Source organism: Zootoca vivipara, chromosome 14, assembly GCF_963506605.1.
Source record: "Zootoca vivipara chromosome 14, rZooViv1.1, whole genome shotgun sequence".
In the NCBI taxonomy this organism is placed as follows: Eukaryota; Metazoa; Chordata; class Lepidosauria; order Squamata; family Lacertidae; genus Zootoca; species Zootoca vivipara.
The window spans coordinates 41,472,805-41,492,708 of NC_083289.1; the positions used below are offsets into that span (position 1 = coordinate 41,472,805).

Here is a 19,904-nt window from a genome sequence, read left to right on the forward strand (position 1 = left end):
GAATTCACCCTTTTAGCAAAAGCTTGCTTTCCCACATGCTTAAGCTGTTACGCGTATATTTAAAAGTATGACAAGCATGGAAAAAGTCACGTTTTTTGGGACCAGTTGCATTTTCCTCTCAAGCATACACCCCATGGCAATTCTAGCTTTGCTAAGGTACTGATCCATCAGTTCCTGCTCCACCAAAAGGAATGCTCTACTTGAGGTTTTTTCCTCTGGGGGTTACCCCCTTCTTGTGTGTGGATTATCTCATCGCAATGTCCTCTTTTCACTCCCGGGGAATGGCGCAAGTCAGCTGAGGTTGCGGCCTCAAAGTGAAGGTCGTCTTAGGAACGGTCAAGTCCAAGTCAGTTTCCGTAAGCCCTGGTGGCGGTTGAAAAGTGAATTTCTGCAGCAGGCCCGTGAAGAACAGGAAAAGTTCCATCTTGGCCAAGCTCTCGCCGATGCAATTTCGGCGCCCTGCAAAACCAAAAAAGAATTGGGAGTTGACTGCTGGCACGCCTTGAAAAGATCCCTCCCGCCTTTGCACTTCTCTGAATCGTGTGACATAGCTTAGAAAATGTACCAAAAGGCACAATTAAAAAGAATTGTGTTCAAAAATGCATATATTATGGGGTGGGGAAATGCCTACAAAAAACATTTTAGGGTAAAACGCACACAAGACTATGTTTGTGGGAAAAGTACATTTACAATGCAGTTTTCAAAATCTCATTATGGTGTGGAAACAGGATAAGAAGGCCCTTTGTGAATGTACTGTACATGCAAAACTGGCATTGGCTATAAATAGAGTGATCCAGTCATCCCTCACCTCAGCCTAATCTGCAATATGGGGTTCAAAGGGCTGGCCAGCCTTATAAGGGTGTTGGAAGAATTATAAGAGATACAAACAGATCACACTTGGAACAGCATATAGGGCCATATAAATGCTTTGGCAATAACCACACCCCTTCCTCCCAATACAAGGGAGTTACTTGTTCCAGACCACGAGAGGGGGCTCCAGAGCTGCAGAGAAGGGAACATTTCTCCTGCCCCATCACAACACTGCACAGGGGGGCTGATAATTTTTCAACAGATTTATGCCACCAAGACGAACGAACCCCTTTAAGTACCTAAGGAGAAAGGCATGAAGGCTTCTTTCTTGACAAACTTCCCGTCGGCGTCAAGGAAGTGGTTAGGGTTGAACTCGTGAGGGGTCTCCCATTGACTTCGATCCATAAGCACTGAAGTGAGCGAAGGAATCACCATCGTTCCCTGGATCAGACAGCATGGGGTGGAGGTGGTGGAAATTGTAAGCAGGGATGAGAGAAAATCAGGTTTAGAGTCTTGACTATTGCTGTCTCATTGACCAGGACTGCTCCTGCACTGATGTAATAAGGCAATGGAAAATACTTTATCCTTTAAGGATTTTGTTAAAGGGAACCTGCCCAGTTTGCAATTTACAAACACACTATACATTTAAAGCACACTCACTTCCACTGAAATAATCCTGGGAACTGTAGTCCGCACCCCACCCCGAGCTACTATTCCCAGCACCCTTAACAAACTTGTTGGTGGTCATTCCTGCCTCCTGGGGGGAGGGGAGAGAGAGTTTCATAGTTTAACATTATGTTGCATGAAGATGTACTTTCTTTTATCTGTCCTGAATCTTCCAACTTGAGGATGTAAAGGCGGGCAGGCAAACACAAACATTCACAAATGCACTCAGCAGGGAACGGATATACAGTGGTACCTCGACATCCGAATGACTCGACTTCCGAAGGTTTCGACTTCCGAAGTCGGCAAATCATGCTTCGCGCATGTGCAGAACGGGTGCTTCGGCAACCGAAGACTTTGACTTACGAAGAGCGCCACGGAACGGATCATCTTCGTAAGTCGAGGTACCACTGTACAGAAGATAGACTGCAGTTTCCCCTTCATAGGCCCTCTGCTAGTCAGTCACCTATGGTGCCTTTCTTAGGGCCAGTACAGGATGGCAGCTTGGGATAGCTCAGTCGGTAGAGCGTGAGACTCTTAATATCGATGTCGTGGGTTCGAGCCTCACATTGGGCAAAAGATTCCTGCATTGCAGGGCGTTGGACTAGATGACCCTCGTCGTCCCTCCCAACTATATACTTCTCTGATTCTATGAAACATGACTTGACCAAGGGCTAGTTCCCACATGCATGTTGCCTTCATCATCATCATCATCGTCATCATCATCATTATTATTATTTTATACCCAGCCCATCTGGGCAGCTCCCAACAGAATATTAAGCAGAATAAGACATCAAACATTAAAAACTTCCCTAATCAGGGCTGCCTTCAGATGCCTTCTAAAAGTCAGATACTTGTTTATTTCCTCGACATCTGATGGGAGGGCGTTCCACAGGGCGGGCGCCACTACCAAGAAGGCCCTCTGCCTGGTTCCCTGTAACCTCACTTCTCACGGTGGGGGAACTGCCAGAAGGCCCTCAGAGCTGGATCTTAGTGTCTGAGCTGAACGATGGGGGTGGAGACGCTCCTTCAGGTATACTGGACCGAGGCCGTTTAGGGCTTTAAAGGTCAGCACCAACACTTTGAATTGTGCTCAGAAACATACTGGGCGCCAATGTAGGTCTTTCAAGACCGGCGTTATATGGCCTCAACCCCTGATGAGCTGCATGTGTGAATGGACCCACAAGAAAGCATGTGTTTCATTCACACATGCATGTCAGGGTCAGCATGGCATTACATTGCCATCAAGTGAGGAACCTGCAGGTGGAAAGGGAGAACACAACACAAGTCATGCCCAAGAGCAGCTCAGCTGTGTTAAAATTGACTAGAGTTAACTGAACAATGCTAAAGTGAAATGAAGTGCCCTCAGCATGCAAAATCAGGCATGCACCTTTGGAGAAGGTACCTTTGGGAGAAAGTAGCCCCTGAAATGCGTGTCAACGGATGTGCTGCGTGGGACATGCGGCAACAGCGTGATAAATCTCTGCACCTCGTGGATCACTGCATTGGTATAGGGCATGTCTTTCCGGTCATCGTATGTGGCCCAGTGTCCTGGTTTCACAACCCGCCCAATCTCCTCTTGAACCTTTTCTGCAACAAAACCGAAGAACAGGGTGCAATTAAATTCCTTGCACCTGCAGCTACTCCAGCCTTGGATAATTCACTTATCCAAACATGAGGAATACACCACAGATTCACACTGCAGTACACACCGCAGATTCAGGTATCCAAAACAGCTGGACTTGCATGTAGCACTGTAAACAAATAAGCAGCCTTAGTAAAAACCTTAATTTGTTGTGCTTTTTCTGATCCACAGGTTTTCCTGGATTTCTTTTATCCTTTTGGGGTCAAAATTCCTTGGTCAGAAACGCATTAGAAATTTCCGTGGGCCCATGGGCTGGAGGATTCCCACGGACTATCGTCCGTGGGCCGGACATGGGCCACACAGGCGCAGAAGCGATTTCCAGTGCCGCGCTGCCCATGTCCGGAACACCAGAAATGGCTTCTGCACATGTCCGCAGCTGCGCAGAAGCGATTCTGGGGCTGCGGACATTTTGGAAATGGGCAGCGCAGCACCAGAAATGGCTTCTGCGCATGTCCACAAGAATGCTTTGATGGTGTTTCCTGCTCGGCAGGGGGTTGGACTGGATGGCCCTTGTGGTCTCTTCCAACTCTATGATTCTCTGTTTCTCTGATTCTGCAGCTGCATAGTTGCTATTTCTGGCGCCGCTCGGTGAGTCCCCGCGCCGCGTTGTGCCGGTTTACCGCAGCACACATGGGACTTACCGAGTGGGTGGCTCGGTTCACAGGCGGCCCATGGGCCGGATAAACGGCTTCCATGGCTGTATCTGGCCCATGGGCCGGAGGTTGCCGATACCTGATCTAGAAGCAGTAGCAGGAGGAGGAGACTGTGAATGAACTGGCCACTCACTTTGAATCTTTGGGTACTTCATCATCAGCAGAATGGCCCATTGTAATGTTGTTGCTGTGGTCTCTGTTCCAGCCATGACAAGATCCAGGATGGAAGCGATGAGGTTGTCATCATTAAAAAGGTTCTCTCGCTTAGTCGTATCCTGAGGAGGTGGTAGAACACATGATTGAAATTAAAGACAAAAATACTCTCACTCTACTTAATAACACAGGTATCGGTGGAAATATATACATCTGGCACTCAGTTGCTAAGGAACACAACCAGGGGTATCACATCTTGCTTGTGGACTTCTGACACACAGATTCGTCTTGTTGACCAGAATGCTGGACTAGAGAGGCTGGGGGTGAGGGGCCTTTTTGGCTCAAGAAGCCCAATTCTTAATTGGATCATAGCCTCTCAGGACTCAGCTAAATTAGTAAAGGAAAAGCGTTTTATACGTGTTATAACAGCGTGACACTAGATGGCGCTGTGGAGTTCCGTCTTTTGCCGACAAGATTTCCCGCTTTGAGGTTTACAATGCGTTTTCCTGAAATGCTTTTCTGATGTGTCTAGATCCAGCCTCAGGCCAAATCCAACAGGTGTGGGGATCGGGGACAAGGATGACAGGTGATTGGGTGTTTTGAAGTCCCAAAGTTGGGACTTCAGACTGAAGGCCGCATTCATTTCTGGAGAAACATTTCGAGGGCCACATTATCTATTTATTATTGCATTATTTATTACATTTCTATCCCATCTATCCTCCAAGTAACTCAGGGTGGCATACACATTTAATCCCCACAACTGTGCTGAGAGGCAGTGGCTGGCCCAAGGTCACCCAGTGAGCTTCATGGCTGAGTGGGGATTCAAACTCTGGCCACCCAGCTCCTAGCCCAACACTCTAACCACTAGGCCACACTGGCTCTCATGCCCGTAGTGGATGGGGCCAGAGCAGAAAGCTGGCAGAGCCATGACTGTATTGCTTGTTTTTGTACAGTAGGCTAGTTTGTACACAGACTCCGCCCCATCTTCTGACCAGGCAAAACCATTCAAAGATGGTGGACAATAGGGCTGGTGGAAAGTGTGAGGTGGTCCGAGGAGGAGGTGTAGCCTGGCAAGAGTGCCAAGGGCCAGATAGAAGGACGCATTTGGCCCCTGGGTTTGAGATTCCCAACCCCTGCAGTAGGGGACTTCTGAGCTCCTGAAACCTGAATCAGCAAAATACCTCTCGTTGCTTGAAGACCAATGCATCTGTGTAGCTATTGAGGTTGTTGGCGTTGATGTCTTGCTTGCTTGTCTTGATGTATTCCCTTATAATGAGGCGGACGTCTTCGATCCTCTTCAGTAGAATTTTGTGAGTGTTGAAAAAAAATCCAAGGAACGGGTAGAAATTAAACAGCTAGTCAGGAGGAAATTAAGGGGGAAATGTTGGGGAGGGGGGTGAAATAAATGTTAGTTACCTTGAAAAGTAATGTAGACAAAAGTCATTCACTAGGGTTGTGTTGGGGGAAAGGATTGTCCAAGGAAATAGATATTCCTGTGACTGTCTTACCCCTCCCCAGAGTCTTCAGGAAGAAGGATTGCCCCTGAGTTGGGATGTCAGAGAATTCCAATGAAAATCGAAACAGAAGCAGAAATGGTTGATGTCTGCTTATTCAACCCACGTGCGAAATGGAAATCAATCCAGCGAATACCAGTTGGTACAGTATTTGCTGTTGTTGCTGTTTTCAGTTTGCAAACGGTATGTAACTGATGACAGACACTCTGCACCCCTGCCCGATTTAAATTGTGTTTCAGCAGAATCAAAATAAATGGCCTTTGCATTGAAACGAATGGTATAGGGGGGAAATGTCACCAATTAGCTTAAATTTGTAACTAACCACATAGAGAAAAAATATGTCAGCTGTGTTAAATGGTAGACAGCAAGATGATTAAAATAGTATTTGGGGGAACTGAACTGCAGCGGAACGGAAACAGGACTGTTTGTGACGAAAAGAGGTTGGAGCCCCCTGGATTCCAATGAGAATTAACCCGGACTGGGATTATAATAGTCTTGGATTCCCCTCTCTTGGATCAGGTATCTATAGGCCAAAGTGAATGTGTGTTGCATTCTGATTTTGCATGGATTTGCTATTAACCTTCAGCTTTGTAACCCAAGAAGCAGTTGAGACGAAATCTAATCTCTCACACAAAAACTGAAAGCTGCCATAGCAGTGATTTAAATGTATGATGTAGATGGGACCTAACACATTGTGTGAATATGTCTTACACTCAAGTTTGAGTATCTTACATGCTAAAGAGAACTAACGTGGTATAAGGTAAAGGTAAAGGTAGGTCCAGTCGCTGACGACTCTGGGGTTGCAGCGCTCAGTTCGCTTTACTGGCCGAGGGAGCCGGTGTTTGTCCACAGACATGTGGCCAGCATGACTAAGCCGCTTCTGGCGAACCAGAGCAGTGCACGGAAACACCATTTACCTTCCCACCACAGCGGTTCCTATTTAAGTACTTGCATTTTGACGTACTTCCGAACTGCTAGGTGGGCAGGAGCTGGGACCAAACAATGGGAGCTCACCCCATCGCAGGGATTCGAACCGCCGACCTTCTGATCAGCAAGCCCTAGGCTCTGTGATTTAGACCACAATGGCTAGCAAATTGGACGTAGAACAGGGGGAAACTGAGTATTAGACTATGGTCACATCCGCATCATGTATTTAAGGCACTGTGACACCATTTTAAGGGTGCAGGTAACTGTGAGATCGGCCCCCTTAGCAAACTACAGCTCCCAGGGGAAATGCCACTCTTTTTCATGTAATAAATAAACCCACCATTCTTACTTTCTATTGAATGGGGAATCAGCTCAGCACATCTAGTTTGGAATTCCTTCCAGTTTATTACCCCATAAGTGTACAAATTAGCAGCTACAAAGTTTTCTTACATGTAAGAATGGAGATCCAAGAAGGCACATCACTTCGTCTATGAGTCTTAGGAGAGTGATGAATACTGGGTCTTTGTAGTCGAACCTCTCTCCAAACAGCAGAGCAAAAGTAATGTTGGTTGGGGCGGTGTTAAAGGTTCTGAGAATGAAAGGTTCACCTAAATGGAGGAAACCGAGAATAAAACAGGGACAAGTTCTGGTGGAAGCCAGGAGTTGAAACCTCATTGTTCGCAACAATAAATGAAGATCAGTAGCTAGAGATTCCAAAGTGGAACAGCGGCCACTTGCCAAGTCAATCACAGAATCATAGAAGTCAAGAGGGAAGAAAAGTTCATGGAGGGAGGGAGTGATAACTGTGGGGTCCATAATTTCTCCAGTATGGTTTTCCTATAAAACCAGTTGCTCGCTGTGCACATAAGTGCAGCAGTGTTTCGGTACCATTACCAGGGAAATTATAGAGTTGGAAGGGATAAAGAACCCAACTAGTGCAACGATCCTTGCCACAAAACGAGCCAGTTTTCCCATTATCACCACCTCCTGTCTTGGATCAATGCTATTATCAGTGGTTCAAAACATCCCTCAGTAGCTGCAGGGTGTGAAATGGTAAGCTGGGCACAACTTGGTGTTTTAATGCTCATGCACATGTGTGCTAGGGGCACCCACACCTCGGAGACTTGGGACAATCTGTTCATTGAGCATTTATCCTCGCTTGTTTGCAGGAAGATCAGACAACGTTGGGTATTTTGAGCAGTCACTCTGACTTAGAATCATAGGATTGTAGAGCTGGAAGGGACCTTGAGGGTCATCTAATCCAACCCCCTGCAAGGAAGGAATCTCAACTAGATCATACATGACAGGTGCCATCCAACCTCTGCTTAAAACCCCCCAAGGAAGGAGTGTCCACCACCTCTTGTCTGTCCCACTGTCAAACAGTCCTTACTGTCAGAAAGTTCTTCCTAATGTTTAGTCAGAATCTCCTTTTTTGTAACTTGAAGCCAGTAATTGGGTGCTAGGCACTGAAGCAGGATAAACAAGCGTGTTCCATCTTCCATGTGACAGCCCTTTATTTGGAGATGGCTTTCATATCTCCTCTTAATCTTCTCTTTACCAGGCTAAACATACCCAATTACCCCATAAGCCTTGGTTTCCAGACCCTTTATCATCTTCATTGCCGTCCTTTGCACATGTTCCAGGTTTTCAATATCCTTCTTAAATTGTGGTGATCAGAAATGGACACAGGACTCCAGTATAGGTCTGATCAAGACAGAATAGAGTGGTACTATGACATTCCTGGTTGGGACACTACACTTCTGTTGATGCAGCACAAAATACCATTAGGTTTTTGTTTTGTTTTGCTGCTGCATCACACTGTGGACTCATGCTAAGGTTGTGGTCTAGTAAGACCCCAAGATCCTTTTCACATGTACTACTGGCAAGCCAGGTGCCCCCCATCTTATATTTGTGCAGCTGGTCCTGCCCTAGGTTTTCCAAACTCACCTTCAAAAGATTTAATGTCCTCTACAAGGAAACCAAGTTCTTCATTAATCTGCTTCTCTATGAGCTTCTTCCCCACGCCAAGATTGCGCATGCTGGCCATGGTGAATCTTCGGGTAGTCCTCCACAGCTCTCCGGTGGAAAAAAACACCCCTGTTGGGGTAGACATTAAGACTTGGTCTTGCTCATTTGAATCAGGGAAGAGTTCTGTGAAATGCTTTGGGGTTGTTTTTTTAAAGATACATCAGACTTCCCTAAATCTATCTATCTATCTATCTATCTATCTATCTATCTATCTATCTATCTATCATCTATCTATCACCAGAACCACTGTTCTTCTCAGGGACTGGGCAGAGGAGGAATGGTGGAGACGGCCTTCCCAGCCTGACCCTTCCAGAGAAGAAGAAAACAGTTCAGAATTACAACAGAAGTTTGAGGGAGGTCACAGCTCAGAGGAAGATGAGGGGGAAAGCTGGGAAATAATGGGAGAGGAGGAAGAGGCAGAGCTGGAGCAGCTGGCTGACACGTTATCACTAGAAAGCATTCCAGACCCACCATCTCCCAGAACCCGGCGAGCCTTAAAAATAGGAGAGCAAAGAGCTCAAAGACAGATGGCCCTAAGTGGCAACCATAGAGGGGGTGCTACTATTGACGAATGAGGAAGTGGGAGAGAAGGGGAGGTGGAGAGTCACTTGGGATAATGTCATTATTCCGAGAGGCTGCATTCCCAAGCCTCTCTCTGTAAATGTTGAATAAAAAGCAGATGGTAAGGTGAGAGCCAGTGTGGTGTAGTGGTTAAGAGCAGTAGACTCGTAATCTGGGGAACCAGGTTCGCGTCTCCGCTCCTCCACATGCAGCTGCTGGGTGACCTTGGGCTAGTCACACTTCTCTGAAGTCTCTCAGCCCCACTCACCTCAGAGAGTGTTTGTGGTGGGGGAGGAAGGGAAAGGAGATTGTTAGCTGCTTTGAGACTCCTTTGGGTAGTGATAAAGTGGGATATCAAATCCAAACTCTTTTTCTTTTCCTTGTCTTATCTGTTCCTGGCGACCTGCCGTGGGGGTTGGTTCCTCTACCACCTGACATTCCTCCTGCACTTCCAAGCATCCTAACATCAAAGCCCCCCTCCTTCTCACAAGCTGCTGATTGCCTTACAAAAGCATGCCACAACTTTATAAGGGACTTGAATAAAAGCAAGAATTAAGGCAATTGTGTTTAGTCAATGTCTGGAGGAGGAGTCAGGAATAAAAAAAAACCCACTACTGTCAGTGAACTCTTTAGTCAAAGAAACCAAAACAGCACAGGCCTAGTGACCACAGCAACTCTTGCCCCAGTGAAACAGCTGCAAGGACTGACCATCGCTCTCTAAGGTTCCTTCCCCAGCAGCCTAAGACTCATTCGTCTTGTCTTTCTTTATACCACCCTCTTCTTTTCTCTGCGTGTTCTGGGAGAGGGGAGCTGGTCACAGCAGGAGGGGGAGATTGACTGGCTTCTCCAGCAGCCTAACTCATCTACCACCCTCCTCTCCTGCCTCTGGGTCTGGACTGCTCTCTGCCACAGCCTCTTCCTGCTCACTCAACCCTGTTGCCGTTTCTGACACCTCCTCCTCCCATTGTGCTCCCTCTTTTCCCTCATTGTCATCCCACCAACAACCCCCTGGCTCTGAGCCTTCTACCCCTGGAGGTTCCCTTGGGGGTTCCCCAGCTGGTGCCTCCCCCCCATTCCTCTGTATCCAGCCAGTCCATGACAGTTGGTTACCATTTCCATGCTGAATCTCTTCAAATATTGGGATTGGCGGCCTGTCCACAAAGTCCTCCGTGAAGGTCACAAGGGCATCTCTCACAGCTTCATAGCCAGTCAGCACTACTACTTTTTGGAATCCAAAATGGAGGGTGAACACCGGGCCATATTTCTCAGCAAGCTGAAAGGTAAGTAGGGGTTATAACAAAGTACCTTCAAATGGTCTTGTTGCTGCTGCAAATTTCTCCTATAATTTTGCCCAATAATTTACACTTTGGACAAAGCATTTCCCTCCAATATAATGCATTTTTGGGGGGTATTTCTGCTTGTTAATGCATGCATTCTTATGCACACACAATATGTGTGTACATGCATTTTTGGGACCCATTCCTTGACTGAAAAATTTGGAGAAGTTCAAATTCTGAAGGGTAACTGTTTCGGTTCAAGTATTGTTTCAGAGTAGGGATTGCTTGGTTTGTCTTTAAATGTGAACTGAACCGAATCGCCCTCAAATCCCTACACCTTAACAGAGGCAAACGAGAATGACTTGAATAACATCATCAGCTCCTCCCTCCATGAAGATGGATCTTGTTTTCTGAAGCATTCTTGGAGATTTGGATAGAACAGGCTGCATGGCATCCTGTTGGAGTGGAAGGCAGTTGAGAACTCAGCTTCTGATGAATAGTTATTCTTTGACATTTACATATTTGGAGAAGACTTTTGCCCACGAAGGATGGACTGAATAACCAATTGCTCTGCATTGGGGACCAGAGAGTCTTGTCAGTTTCAGTTTTTCTTAGTTTCTCATTTTTCTGATCTTCAGTTCTTCACATTTCCATATTACTTCGCAATTTTTTTTAAAAAAGTCCTCATGAAAACTTAACAGCATTTTAGTACAAATAAGACAGGGGTACCTTGGTTGTCAAACTTAATCCGTTCCGAGAGTCCGTTTGACTCCCGGAACTGTTCGAAAACCAAGGCGCGACTTCTGATTGGCTGCAGGAGCTTCCTGCAGTTAATCGGAAGCCATGGAAGCCGCATCGAACGTTTGGCTTCCAAAGAACATTTGAAAACCGGAACACTTACTTTCGGGTTTTCGGCATTCGGGAGCCAAAACGTACAAGTACCAAGGTGTTCGAGAACCAAGGTACGACTGTATTTACATTCTTGAATGCCTAAGTGCCTAGACATGGCTTAATGCAGGTATAAACAGGAACCTCTGCTGGGCCCCTGGCCACTGCACATGATTTGGCTGGTGAAGTCCACTGCAAAATCTGGAAAACTGCAAATTTTGAAGAGTGGCTGTGTTTTGGCTCTCATACTCTTTTGGCAAATGCCAGTTATGTAAGTTTGTCCTTAAAGGCAAACTCTCTCCCCCGCCATCCCTATTCAAAAAGGATTATATAAACAAACACTTTGCCTCTTTGGAGCCAAATGCATGTTACATAATTATACAGTGAGTTCTCTTTACATCAGTTGTTTGCTAAAGCAGGGGATGGGAGCTGTCAATTTAATATATAAAGCCCCCACAGTTACAGCAAATTTAATTAATTATTGAATGGGGGGGCTGGTGGAGTAATGCAGGAAGACCCATTTCAAAGTGCACAACTGCAACCCACTCCTTGTTTACTCTAGAGTAATTCCACAAAAATAAATAAAATAGATGAAATACGTAGAGAATATGCACATAAAGAGAAAACAACTGTGTTAAACTCGAACCAACGTGTGATTGCATTGGTGCTTCTCCTGAAGCACAGCATTATCTTACTCAACTGATTTAAAACAAATGTATGCCAGAAATATAAATATTTACTAGGGATGGGCAAATCTGTCAACTATCAGTTCTCTCGGTTTCTCAGTTTCCCAATTTCAAATTCAGTTCTGTGCATTTCTGTAGCAATTTGCAGAAGATCCTTACACAAATTCAGCAGCATTTTAGTAAAAAAAAATTCTCCCAATAAACAGATTTTTTTTGTATGCAGTTTTGACAGATACACACATTTTTGCATGCGATTCAGCCAAATACAATACTTTCCTGTATGTTTTCAATAATATATGCATGCATAACGGTAGCTTAGCTGGAGAACTGCATTGCAAAAAGGAAAAAAAGTATGTAGAAAAAAGTGTTGATTTCAGTTCGCACATTCTTTTGGAATGTGTGAATTTGGTTAAGTTCACCTCTGAATGCAAACCAAATTAGACTTCTCCCTCTTCCCTAATCCTCTCTTGAATTTGCACAATGGGACCAAAAGCACAACTTATATGAAGCAATTTCATTCCCTACCTTCAATATGGATTTGTCCTGCCTTTTCATATCCATCAAATGTAGGTTGCCAATGATTGGGAGAGGCATCGGACCAGGTGGGAATTTAAAAGTCGGTTTTCTGAAGCTCCTTGGAAAATAGAGCGATGCGAAGAAGAAGACCAGGCACAGCAGGCAGATGCAGGCAGGGGAAGAGAGGAGGAAATTTAACAGAGGCATCTTTTATTTTTATTTTTAAAGTTGCTTCTCCAGAAAGAATGGGAGAAAATATTCAGTTGCCCCGATCTGTCCACTGGTTCTGAGCTTTATATTTCTGCTTTGCAATTGCCACCACCACCAAATAAAAAAATATAAAAAAAAATCTAGCAGAGCTTGAGCAAATGCAGTAACCCCACCCTTTTTAAACACTTCTGGAGAATGTGGTCTAAGCAGTTTCTGATTGGAAAGAAAGAAGCCGGTTTTGAGTTACGGGCCCTGCCTGTGGGTACAGGATTAGATACAAACATTGTGTGGCACCATGGGGCTTCGCACACCCTTCTAGCCTTCTGGGTGTGTGACTTGGGGCCAAACTGCTGGATCACCCTCATTTCTTTGTAAACTGAATTGCGGCAGGAATTGGGGGTTGGGGGCTACCAGCTTCTTCAGAGCAAAGGAGGGGGGGAGGAAGGAGGTTCATAGGGTGAGCCCTGAATCTGGTAGGGGTTTGCACAATGTGTGCATAGGCTGATTTGTAAGTGGGTGTATGTAGGGATGGACTACAACTCCCACCAGTACGCTGCCTGGGGCTGATGGGAGTTGCAGTCCAAAACATGCGGAGGGCATGGCTGCCCAAGAGCAACCTTTCCTTCAGTGATGGCTTCTTGCCTCTCACCGATCCTCAGCTTTTCACCTCTGTGATGAACCAGAGAACTTCCATAGGGCAGCTGCAACATGTTACCTATCACTTAATTTCATTCATAGCTGCCAAGTCTCCCGTATTCCCCGGGAAACCCCTGTTTTTCCAGCTGTTCCCAGCCGAAAAAATGGATTTTTTTGTTTTTCCCCGGTTTATTCTGGCACAGCGGCCATTTTGGAACTGGGCAGAGCATGCTCAGAAGCGACTTTTGATGCTGCTCTACCCAGTTCCAAAATTGCTGCAGCGCGACTTCTGGTGCGGCAGCCATTTTGGAACTGGGCAAAGCAGCATCAAGTCACTTCTGAGCATGCTCCACCCAGTTCCAAAATGGCGGCAGCGCTACTTCCGGTCTGGTACTTCCGGTCCGATCCCTTATTTTTCAAGAAGGAACTTGGCAGGTATGAATTTCATTGTATCCAAATAGTGAACTTGGCACCACCCTTTCAGGGAGGGGCAGGGAGAGGGTCTCACCAGGCTCAGCAGAACCCCCAAGGTTTGCAGAAATGCAACAGAGGCTTTGTGATCAGGGCCGACCCCTAAAGTGGGGGGGGGGAGAGAACTCCAAAAACAGCTCCGCGGGGAAACTGAGCATGCTTAGTGTTCCCAGAATGCTGATTTACTGAGGGTGGGGTGGTTTTTTTATTACAGTGGAACCTTGGTTTATGAACACCTCGGTTTATGAATTTTCGGTTTATGAACACCGCGGACCCATCTGGAACGGATTAATTCATTTTCCATTACTTCCAGTGGGAAAGTTCGCTTCAGTTTATGAGTGCTTCAGTTTATGAACACACTTCCGGAACCAATTACACCCATGCTTCAGTTTATGAACGCTTCAGTTTAAGTACTCCGCGGACCCATCTGGAACGGATTAATCCACTTTCCATTACTTTCAATGGGAAAGTTCGCTTCAGTTTATGAACGTTTCAGTTTAAGTACCCCGCGGACCGTCTGGAACAGATTAATCCACTTTCCATTACTTTCAATTGGAAAGTTCGCTTCAGTTTATGAACGCTTCAGTTTATGAACAGACTTCCGGAACCAATTGTGTTCATAAACCGAGGTACCACTGTATTTATTTTGGGGGGGAGGGGGAGTTGGAAAACCAGAGGGGAGAGGAATGCAATGGAATATTCTGGGAGAGGGCTTAGCTGGCTGGCTGGGATCCTGAACAGGTACAACCTCTTACTTCTTGTACAGTAGCCGAAGAGAACACATCTTGGGACTTGGGCAAGAAGTGGCCCCAGGCAATTTCAGAACAGCCAAACATATTTAATTGCTAATGATCACATTTCAGTTCTTCTTATTTAACTTTTCCATTTGCTATAAGTAGGTCATGCCCCCCCTGCTTTGTCTCTGCAGTTGGCACTTCAGCCAGGTATGTTGCAATTATTATTGATCCCACACAACTTGACTAGACAGGACTCTAGCACTTCCCCGCCCCCGCCCTGCTCCCACGGTGGAGCCTACCTCTTCCCGAATCTGAGCGACTTTATCTGCAAAAAAACTTTGCAAATCATTGCAGGAGATCATGTGGCCTGTACTGGGCCCGGATGGAGCAGGTAGTTCCGCTAAATTGCGAACCACCTGAAAGAGTCTCCTGCTGCTGTTTTCTGCAGATGCGATAGAAACGGTGAAGAAGGTCCTCTTCGCCGTCGCCATTGCCACTTGGTAGGCTCGAAGTTGAGCTCTATCCCGTGTCCGGTCTGATTCAGAATGAGTTTTCCGCCACCGGCGCTCTAGCCGTCTCAACGACTGTTTCATCGCCCTCAGCTCTGGGGAAAACCACGGGGCTGTCCGGGCTCCATGCAATCGGAGAGGGCGCTTGGGAGCCAGACAGTCAATAGCCCTGGTTAACTCCGCATTCCAGCAGGCCACCAGGGAATCAGCTGAAAGGCCATCAACATGGGATAAAACATCCCCTACCATTCTCTGGAAGCCAGAGGGGAAGGGTTGCGGAGAAGTCCAGTTGCACCAGAAAGTGATCTGACCATGGCACTTCTTTTGTTTCGCTTTTACTTAATGTCAGACCACCAACATCCATAGAGGTAAACACCAAGTCCAAGGCATGTCCGCGGCTATGAGTTGGGGCAGACTTATTCAGGGACAGCCCCGTGGAGGCCATGTTTTCCACGAAGTCCTGAGCGGCTCCTTGTAAGGTTGTGTTGGCATGGATGTTAAAATCCCCTAAGACAACCAAGCTAGGTGTCTCCAGGAGCACATCCGACACGACCTGAAGCAGCTCGGGCAGGGAATCCTTGGTGCAGCGGGGAGGTCGGTACACCAAAAGGAATCCTGTACTGCCCCTATTGCCCAACTTCCAGAACATGCACTCAGAAAACTCGGTCTTACCAATAGGACGCCTGGTGCAAACTAATGACTTCCTAAAAATCACTGCAACCCCCCCCTCCCCGCCCAGATGGCCTGGGTTGCTGTGCGTAAGAGAAACCTGGTGGACAAGCAGCGGCAAGGACAGGCCCATCTGCTTCATCCAACCAGGTCTCTGTCACACAAGCCAGGTCAAATCCTCCATCCACAATCAGGTCGTGAATGGCAGTGGTCTTATTCATCATTGACCTGGCATTGCACAGCAGCACCTTCAGGTCATGTGGGTATCCCTTGCCGATTCCAGTATCCGTCCGGTCAGGTCCAGACCTGGAGGCAAGGATAGTCCTCAAACAACGACTAAACCTGCCTCCTCAGTAATGACATGGTCTGGTCTTAGCGTAACTCCTCCTCCTAGCCGTGACCACTGAGATTGGTTGTCCCAGTGCATCCTCCCCTGTGGAATCTGCCCCAGCCATTTTGCTGGCTGGGACCCCCTCCCGGGCAGCCCTGACCCCTCCCCTTAAAAACAAAATAAAACCTCTGTAAAAAACAGAAAAAAACGGAACAAAAGAAAAACACAATAAAACACAATAAAACAATAAAACCAAAAACAGTAAAAATTACAAATATACCAAAATTTAACATTTCTCCCTGTTAAAATTCATCTTGTTTGCTTTGGCCCAGTTGTCTAATCTGTTAAGGTCGTTTTGAAGTGTGATCCTGTCCTCTGGGGTATTAGCCACCCCTCCCAATTTGGTGTCATCGGCAAACTTGATCAGGATGCCCTCAAGCCCATCATCCAAGTCATTGATAAATCCATCGCATGCAGGGCTGTTTCCATTCTGCTGCAGTTCACATTTCACCCAAACTACGTACGTTACTCCCCTCGCAGTCTGCTGGGTGGAATTTTACGTAACTGTTAACGTTCTCACGAGATAATTCCGTACCGTTCATTTCAATGTAAAGGAAATGCAGTGCAAATGGGTTGGGAACAATATAATCAATTATATTCTGTTTGCAGATTGAAAACAACTGGAAACTGGAGAAGGGGTCCTGGGGTTTGAAGTCTATGGAGTGGAGACGGCATGATTTAGCTAAAATCGGGAATCAGAAGGTCTCCGCTTTTCATTTGATGGAACAGCAAGGGCCGTATTGCCTATCAAGTGCCCGACCAAAACTTCAGGATGTTTATTCGGCTTTGCGCCCATCATAACCAAAACTGGTGTCTAGGGGGTTGAGCCAAACCAGTGTTCCATCTAGCTCAGTCCTGCTTGCACTGACAGCAGTCATTGCCACTGTGGTGACAGACTGAAGTTTTCCCCATCTCTACTTGGAGATGGCAGGTACTGAACCTAAGACCGTCTCCAAGTGTGAAACAGAGGCTCTGGCACTGAACCGTGGCCGTTTCCCACACTACACAGAGAGGGGAGGAGGAATGGGGGACTGGTGGGTTTCAATGCCAAAGTCAGAACCAGCAGGATGCTACGCATCGTGATATTTGTTCAAGGCCCAGGTGGCTACGTGTTTAAAAATAAATAAATCCCGAGTTAGCTTGACATGTAACATCGTGGAGGATTTTTGCTTGCTGAGACACACCCCTCACCCCCCACCCAAGAGGTATGTGCCCCTACCCACTTTGGCCCCTTGCCCATGGATTGATAGGGGGAATGTTCTCCTTCACAAGCAGGGATTGTCTTGTACAAAGGTCAAGAGATGTAGAGAGGAGCAGTTTAAATGTCAAGGTTATGCAAGGCTGCTGCGCTGAAAGGAAATTCCTGGTCAGAAATTGCCTCTGTTTTCTGTCTGTTTATTGCACAGCTAGTCTACGTGCCTCACAGGTTGAGCAGAAACAGAGTAGGTTTTTTTTTTCTACTGCAGAGAATGCAGGCGGTGGAGGCTCTTTCTTAAAGGTGTGACTCATTGCCAGGGGACAGCGAGCAATTATTTGTGAACTGGGAACGGAGGGTGGTCGAAATTGGGTTCAGTTTGCATTTGAAGGCGAACTTGCCTAATTCACAGTTCCCGAAGCGATACACCAGGCACAGGCAAACTTGGCCCTCCAGATGTTTTGGGACTACAACTCCCATCATCCCTAGCTAACAGGCCCAGTGGTCAGGGATGATGGGAGTTGTAGTCCCAAAACATCTGGAGGGCCGAGTTTGCCTATGCCTGGATACACAAACCGAAATGCGGCCATCCTTTCAAATCAGCACCTCTCTGAATTTTGCACTGTAGTTCTCCAGCCGAGTCATGTTTTCCGAAAAGCTTTTACAAGGGCAACGAGTGTGTAGAACGTATAGAAATGTGACAGTCACATACAAAAATGCATCAAAATATAGAAAGTTGCATTGCAAAAGAAAAGAAAAGGTGTGTTTTAGGCAAATTGGCAGATAGAAGCATATATACTGTATTAGGATAAATTCATCAATGAATCTTCATGAGGACTAGAAAAATAAAACAGTGAAGTGATGTGAAAATGTGGAGAACTGAATTTAAGACTGGAAAAATGAGAAAGTGAGAGAAAACAAAATTGACTAATAAATAAACAAACAGCTAGTGCAAATACCTGATAAGATATTTAGGGAAAGAGACAGTATTTCCGATACTTGGGACCAAGCAGGTTTTTTTTAAACTGAATGTGAGCACCTTGAATTGGGCCCAAAACCAAACTGGCAAGAAATGCAGAGTGCAGTTTACAAGAGAGTAAGCCATATGGAAATCAGTGGGCCATGCAAGAGACACAGGATAGTGCTGAACGTCAATGAAAACTTGGAGGATTTTTTATAGAGCATGTCTTTCTCATTTTCTGACACTGGCTCTCCCTGTCATGGCAAGGAAGATTGTGCTTGTCAAATGAAGGATTAACCGGTCTGTCTGTCAGGGACTTGGGTCCTGCCTGAAGGCAGATCAACCTGTCCATTAGCTCAATGCTTTTAAGGCAAGCTAAGTACGAGGCTTGTGCGCTAAGCGTAAGAACAACTTTGACAATAGATTCGCTCACTCAATGATTTATGCTTTCGGTTTAAGCCTACTCTAGCTGATAAAAGTTTGGGGTGGATTACATGTGTGCTGTAAGCTGTTTCTTTAAGGCAGAAGAGGTTAACGTTGTTAAACAAAACTGATTAGACATTGTTTTTCCATCAGATGACAGCTGGACTAAATGGAATACACTTACCTTTTGCAAAATTGCAGGTGTGGCCCAACAAGATGCTGCCTTTTGCTTTCCTGGTATGTCCTTTTCACTGGTGACAGTAAAAGTATTTGTGATCAGATTTGTCTTGCAGGAGATTCCTGTCATCAGAAAGGTTACTATTAGCTTGGAGCAACTTTGGGAAAAACTAAAGTTTATCCTTGTAAAGTTACCCCCCCCCCTTCTCAATCTGGCTCCTAATTATAATTCTCTTTTGGGTCCCCGCTTCCCAGACATAAAATTTTCAAATTAATGAAATTGATTGGCATTGCTTTATAAAAGGAATGGGGAATGCTTTTCTGGAGGCCATACATCCATATGAAGTTGTATGGAGGTGTCCCCCCCCCCCCGCCCGATTCTTACAGTCAAGAGTACTTCGGGCAAAGTTTCCTAGCCAAATTCCAAACCCGGCATCTGCCACCTATGGTTGGCAGCTTTATGTCCTGAAAGTGATTCCGGATTACGGCAACAAAAGTGGCTACCGAGTGATTATTCATAAGATACATCTGGCTCTAGAAGAGGAAGTGATTCTGGTGGCTCTGGGGTGTCCCTGAGGCTGTTCAAGGCAGCTGGGCAAAGGCCCCAGGTGAGCTCTGCTCTGCTCTTGGCCTTAGTTGTTACCTCTTGAAACAGATGCTAAATTTCAACAATTCCAAAATATATCATCATCATCATCATCATGGTAGAAGAAGAAGAGGAGAGTTTGGATTTGATATCGCGCTTTATCACTACCCGAAGGAGTCTCAAAGCGGCTAACATTCTCCTTTCCCTTCTTCCCCCACAACAAGCACTCTGTGAGGTGAGTGAGGCTGAGAGACTTCAGAGAAGTGTGACTAGCCCAAGGTCACCCAGCAGCTGCATGTGGAGGAGCGGGGATGCGAACCCGGTTCCCCATATTACAAGTCTACCACTCTTAACTACTACACCACACTGGTACCTCTGGTTACGAACTTAATTCATTCTGGAGGTCCATTCTTAACCTGAAACCATTATTCACCTGAGGTACCACTTTAGTTAATGGGCCCTCCTGCCGCCACACAATTTCTGTTCTCATCCTGAGGTAAAGTTCTTAACCCAAGGTACTTCTTCTGGGTTAGCAGAGTCTGTAACCCGAAGTGTTTGTAACCTGAAGTGTTTGTAACCCGAGGTACCACTGTATTATTATTATTATTATTATTATTA

General features: G+C 46.1%; 1 protein-coding gene across 1 annotated transcript; it reads right to left on the reverse strand.

Moving 5' to 3' along the window:
- Positions 1–64: 64 nt before the first annotated feature.
- On the reverse strand, positions 65–12,619 carry LOC118093197 (cytochrome P450 2W1). The gene is made up of 9 exons (XM_035132117.2): positions 12,331–12,619; positions 10,065–10,227; positions 8,313–8,462; positions 6,816–6,973; positions 5,106–5,279; positions 3,905–4,046; positions 2,879–3,063; positions 1,110–1,251; positions 65–459 (listed from the first exon to the last, which is right to left on the reverse strand). The coding sequence occupies exons 1-9, from the start codon at positions 12,526–12,528 to the stop codon at positions 269–271; spliced, it is 1,503 nt and encodes a 500-aa protein (XP_034988008.1). The 5' UTR covers positions 12,529–12,619; the 3' UTR covers positions 65–268.
- Positions 12,620–19,904: the final 7,285 nt, after the last annotated feature.

Coding starts and splice junctions, on each gene's coding strand:
- LOC118093197 (XM_035132117.2), bottom strand. CDS start 12,528: ATGCCTCTGTTAAATTTCCTCCTCTCTTCCCCTGCCTGCATCTGCCTG. Junction 5,280..6,815: donor TTGGATCTCCATTCTTACAT/GTAAGAAAACTT, acceptor CCTCCTGACTAG/CTGTTTAATTTCTACCCGTT. Junction 4,047..5,105: donor TGGTCTTCAAGCAACGAGAG/GTATTTTGCTGA, acceptor CCACCTCCTCAG/GATACGACTAAGCGAGAGAA.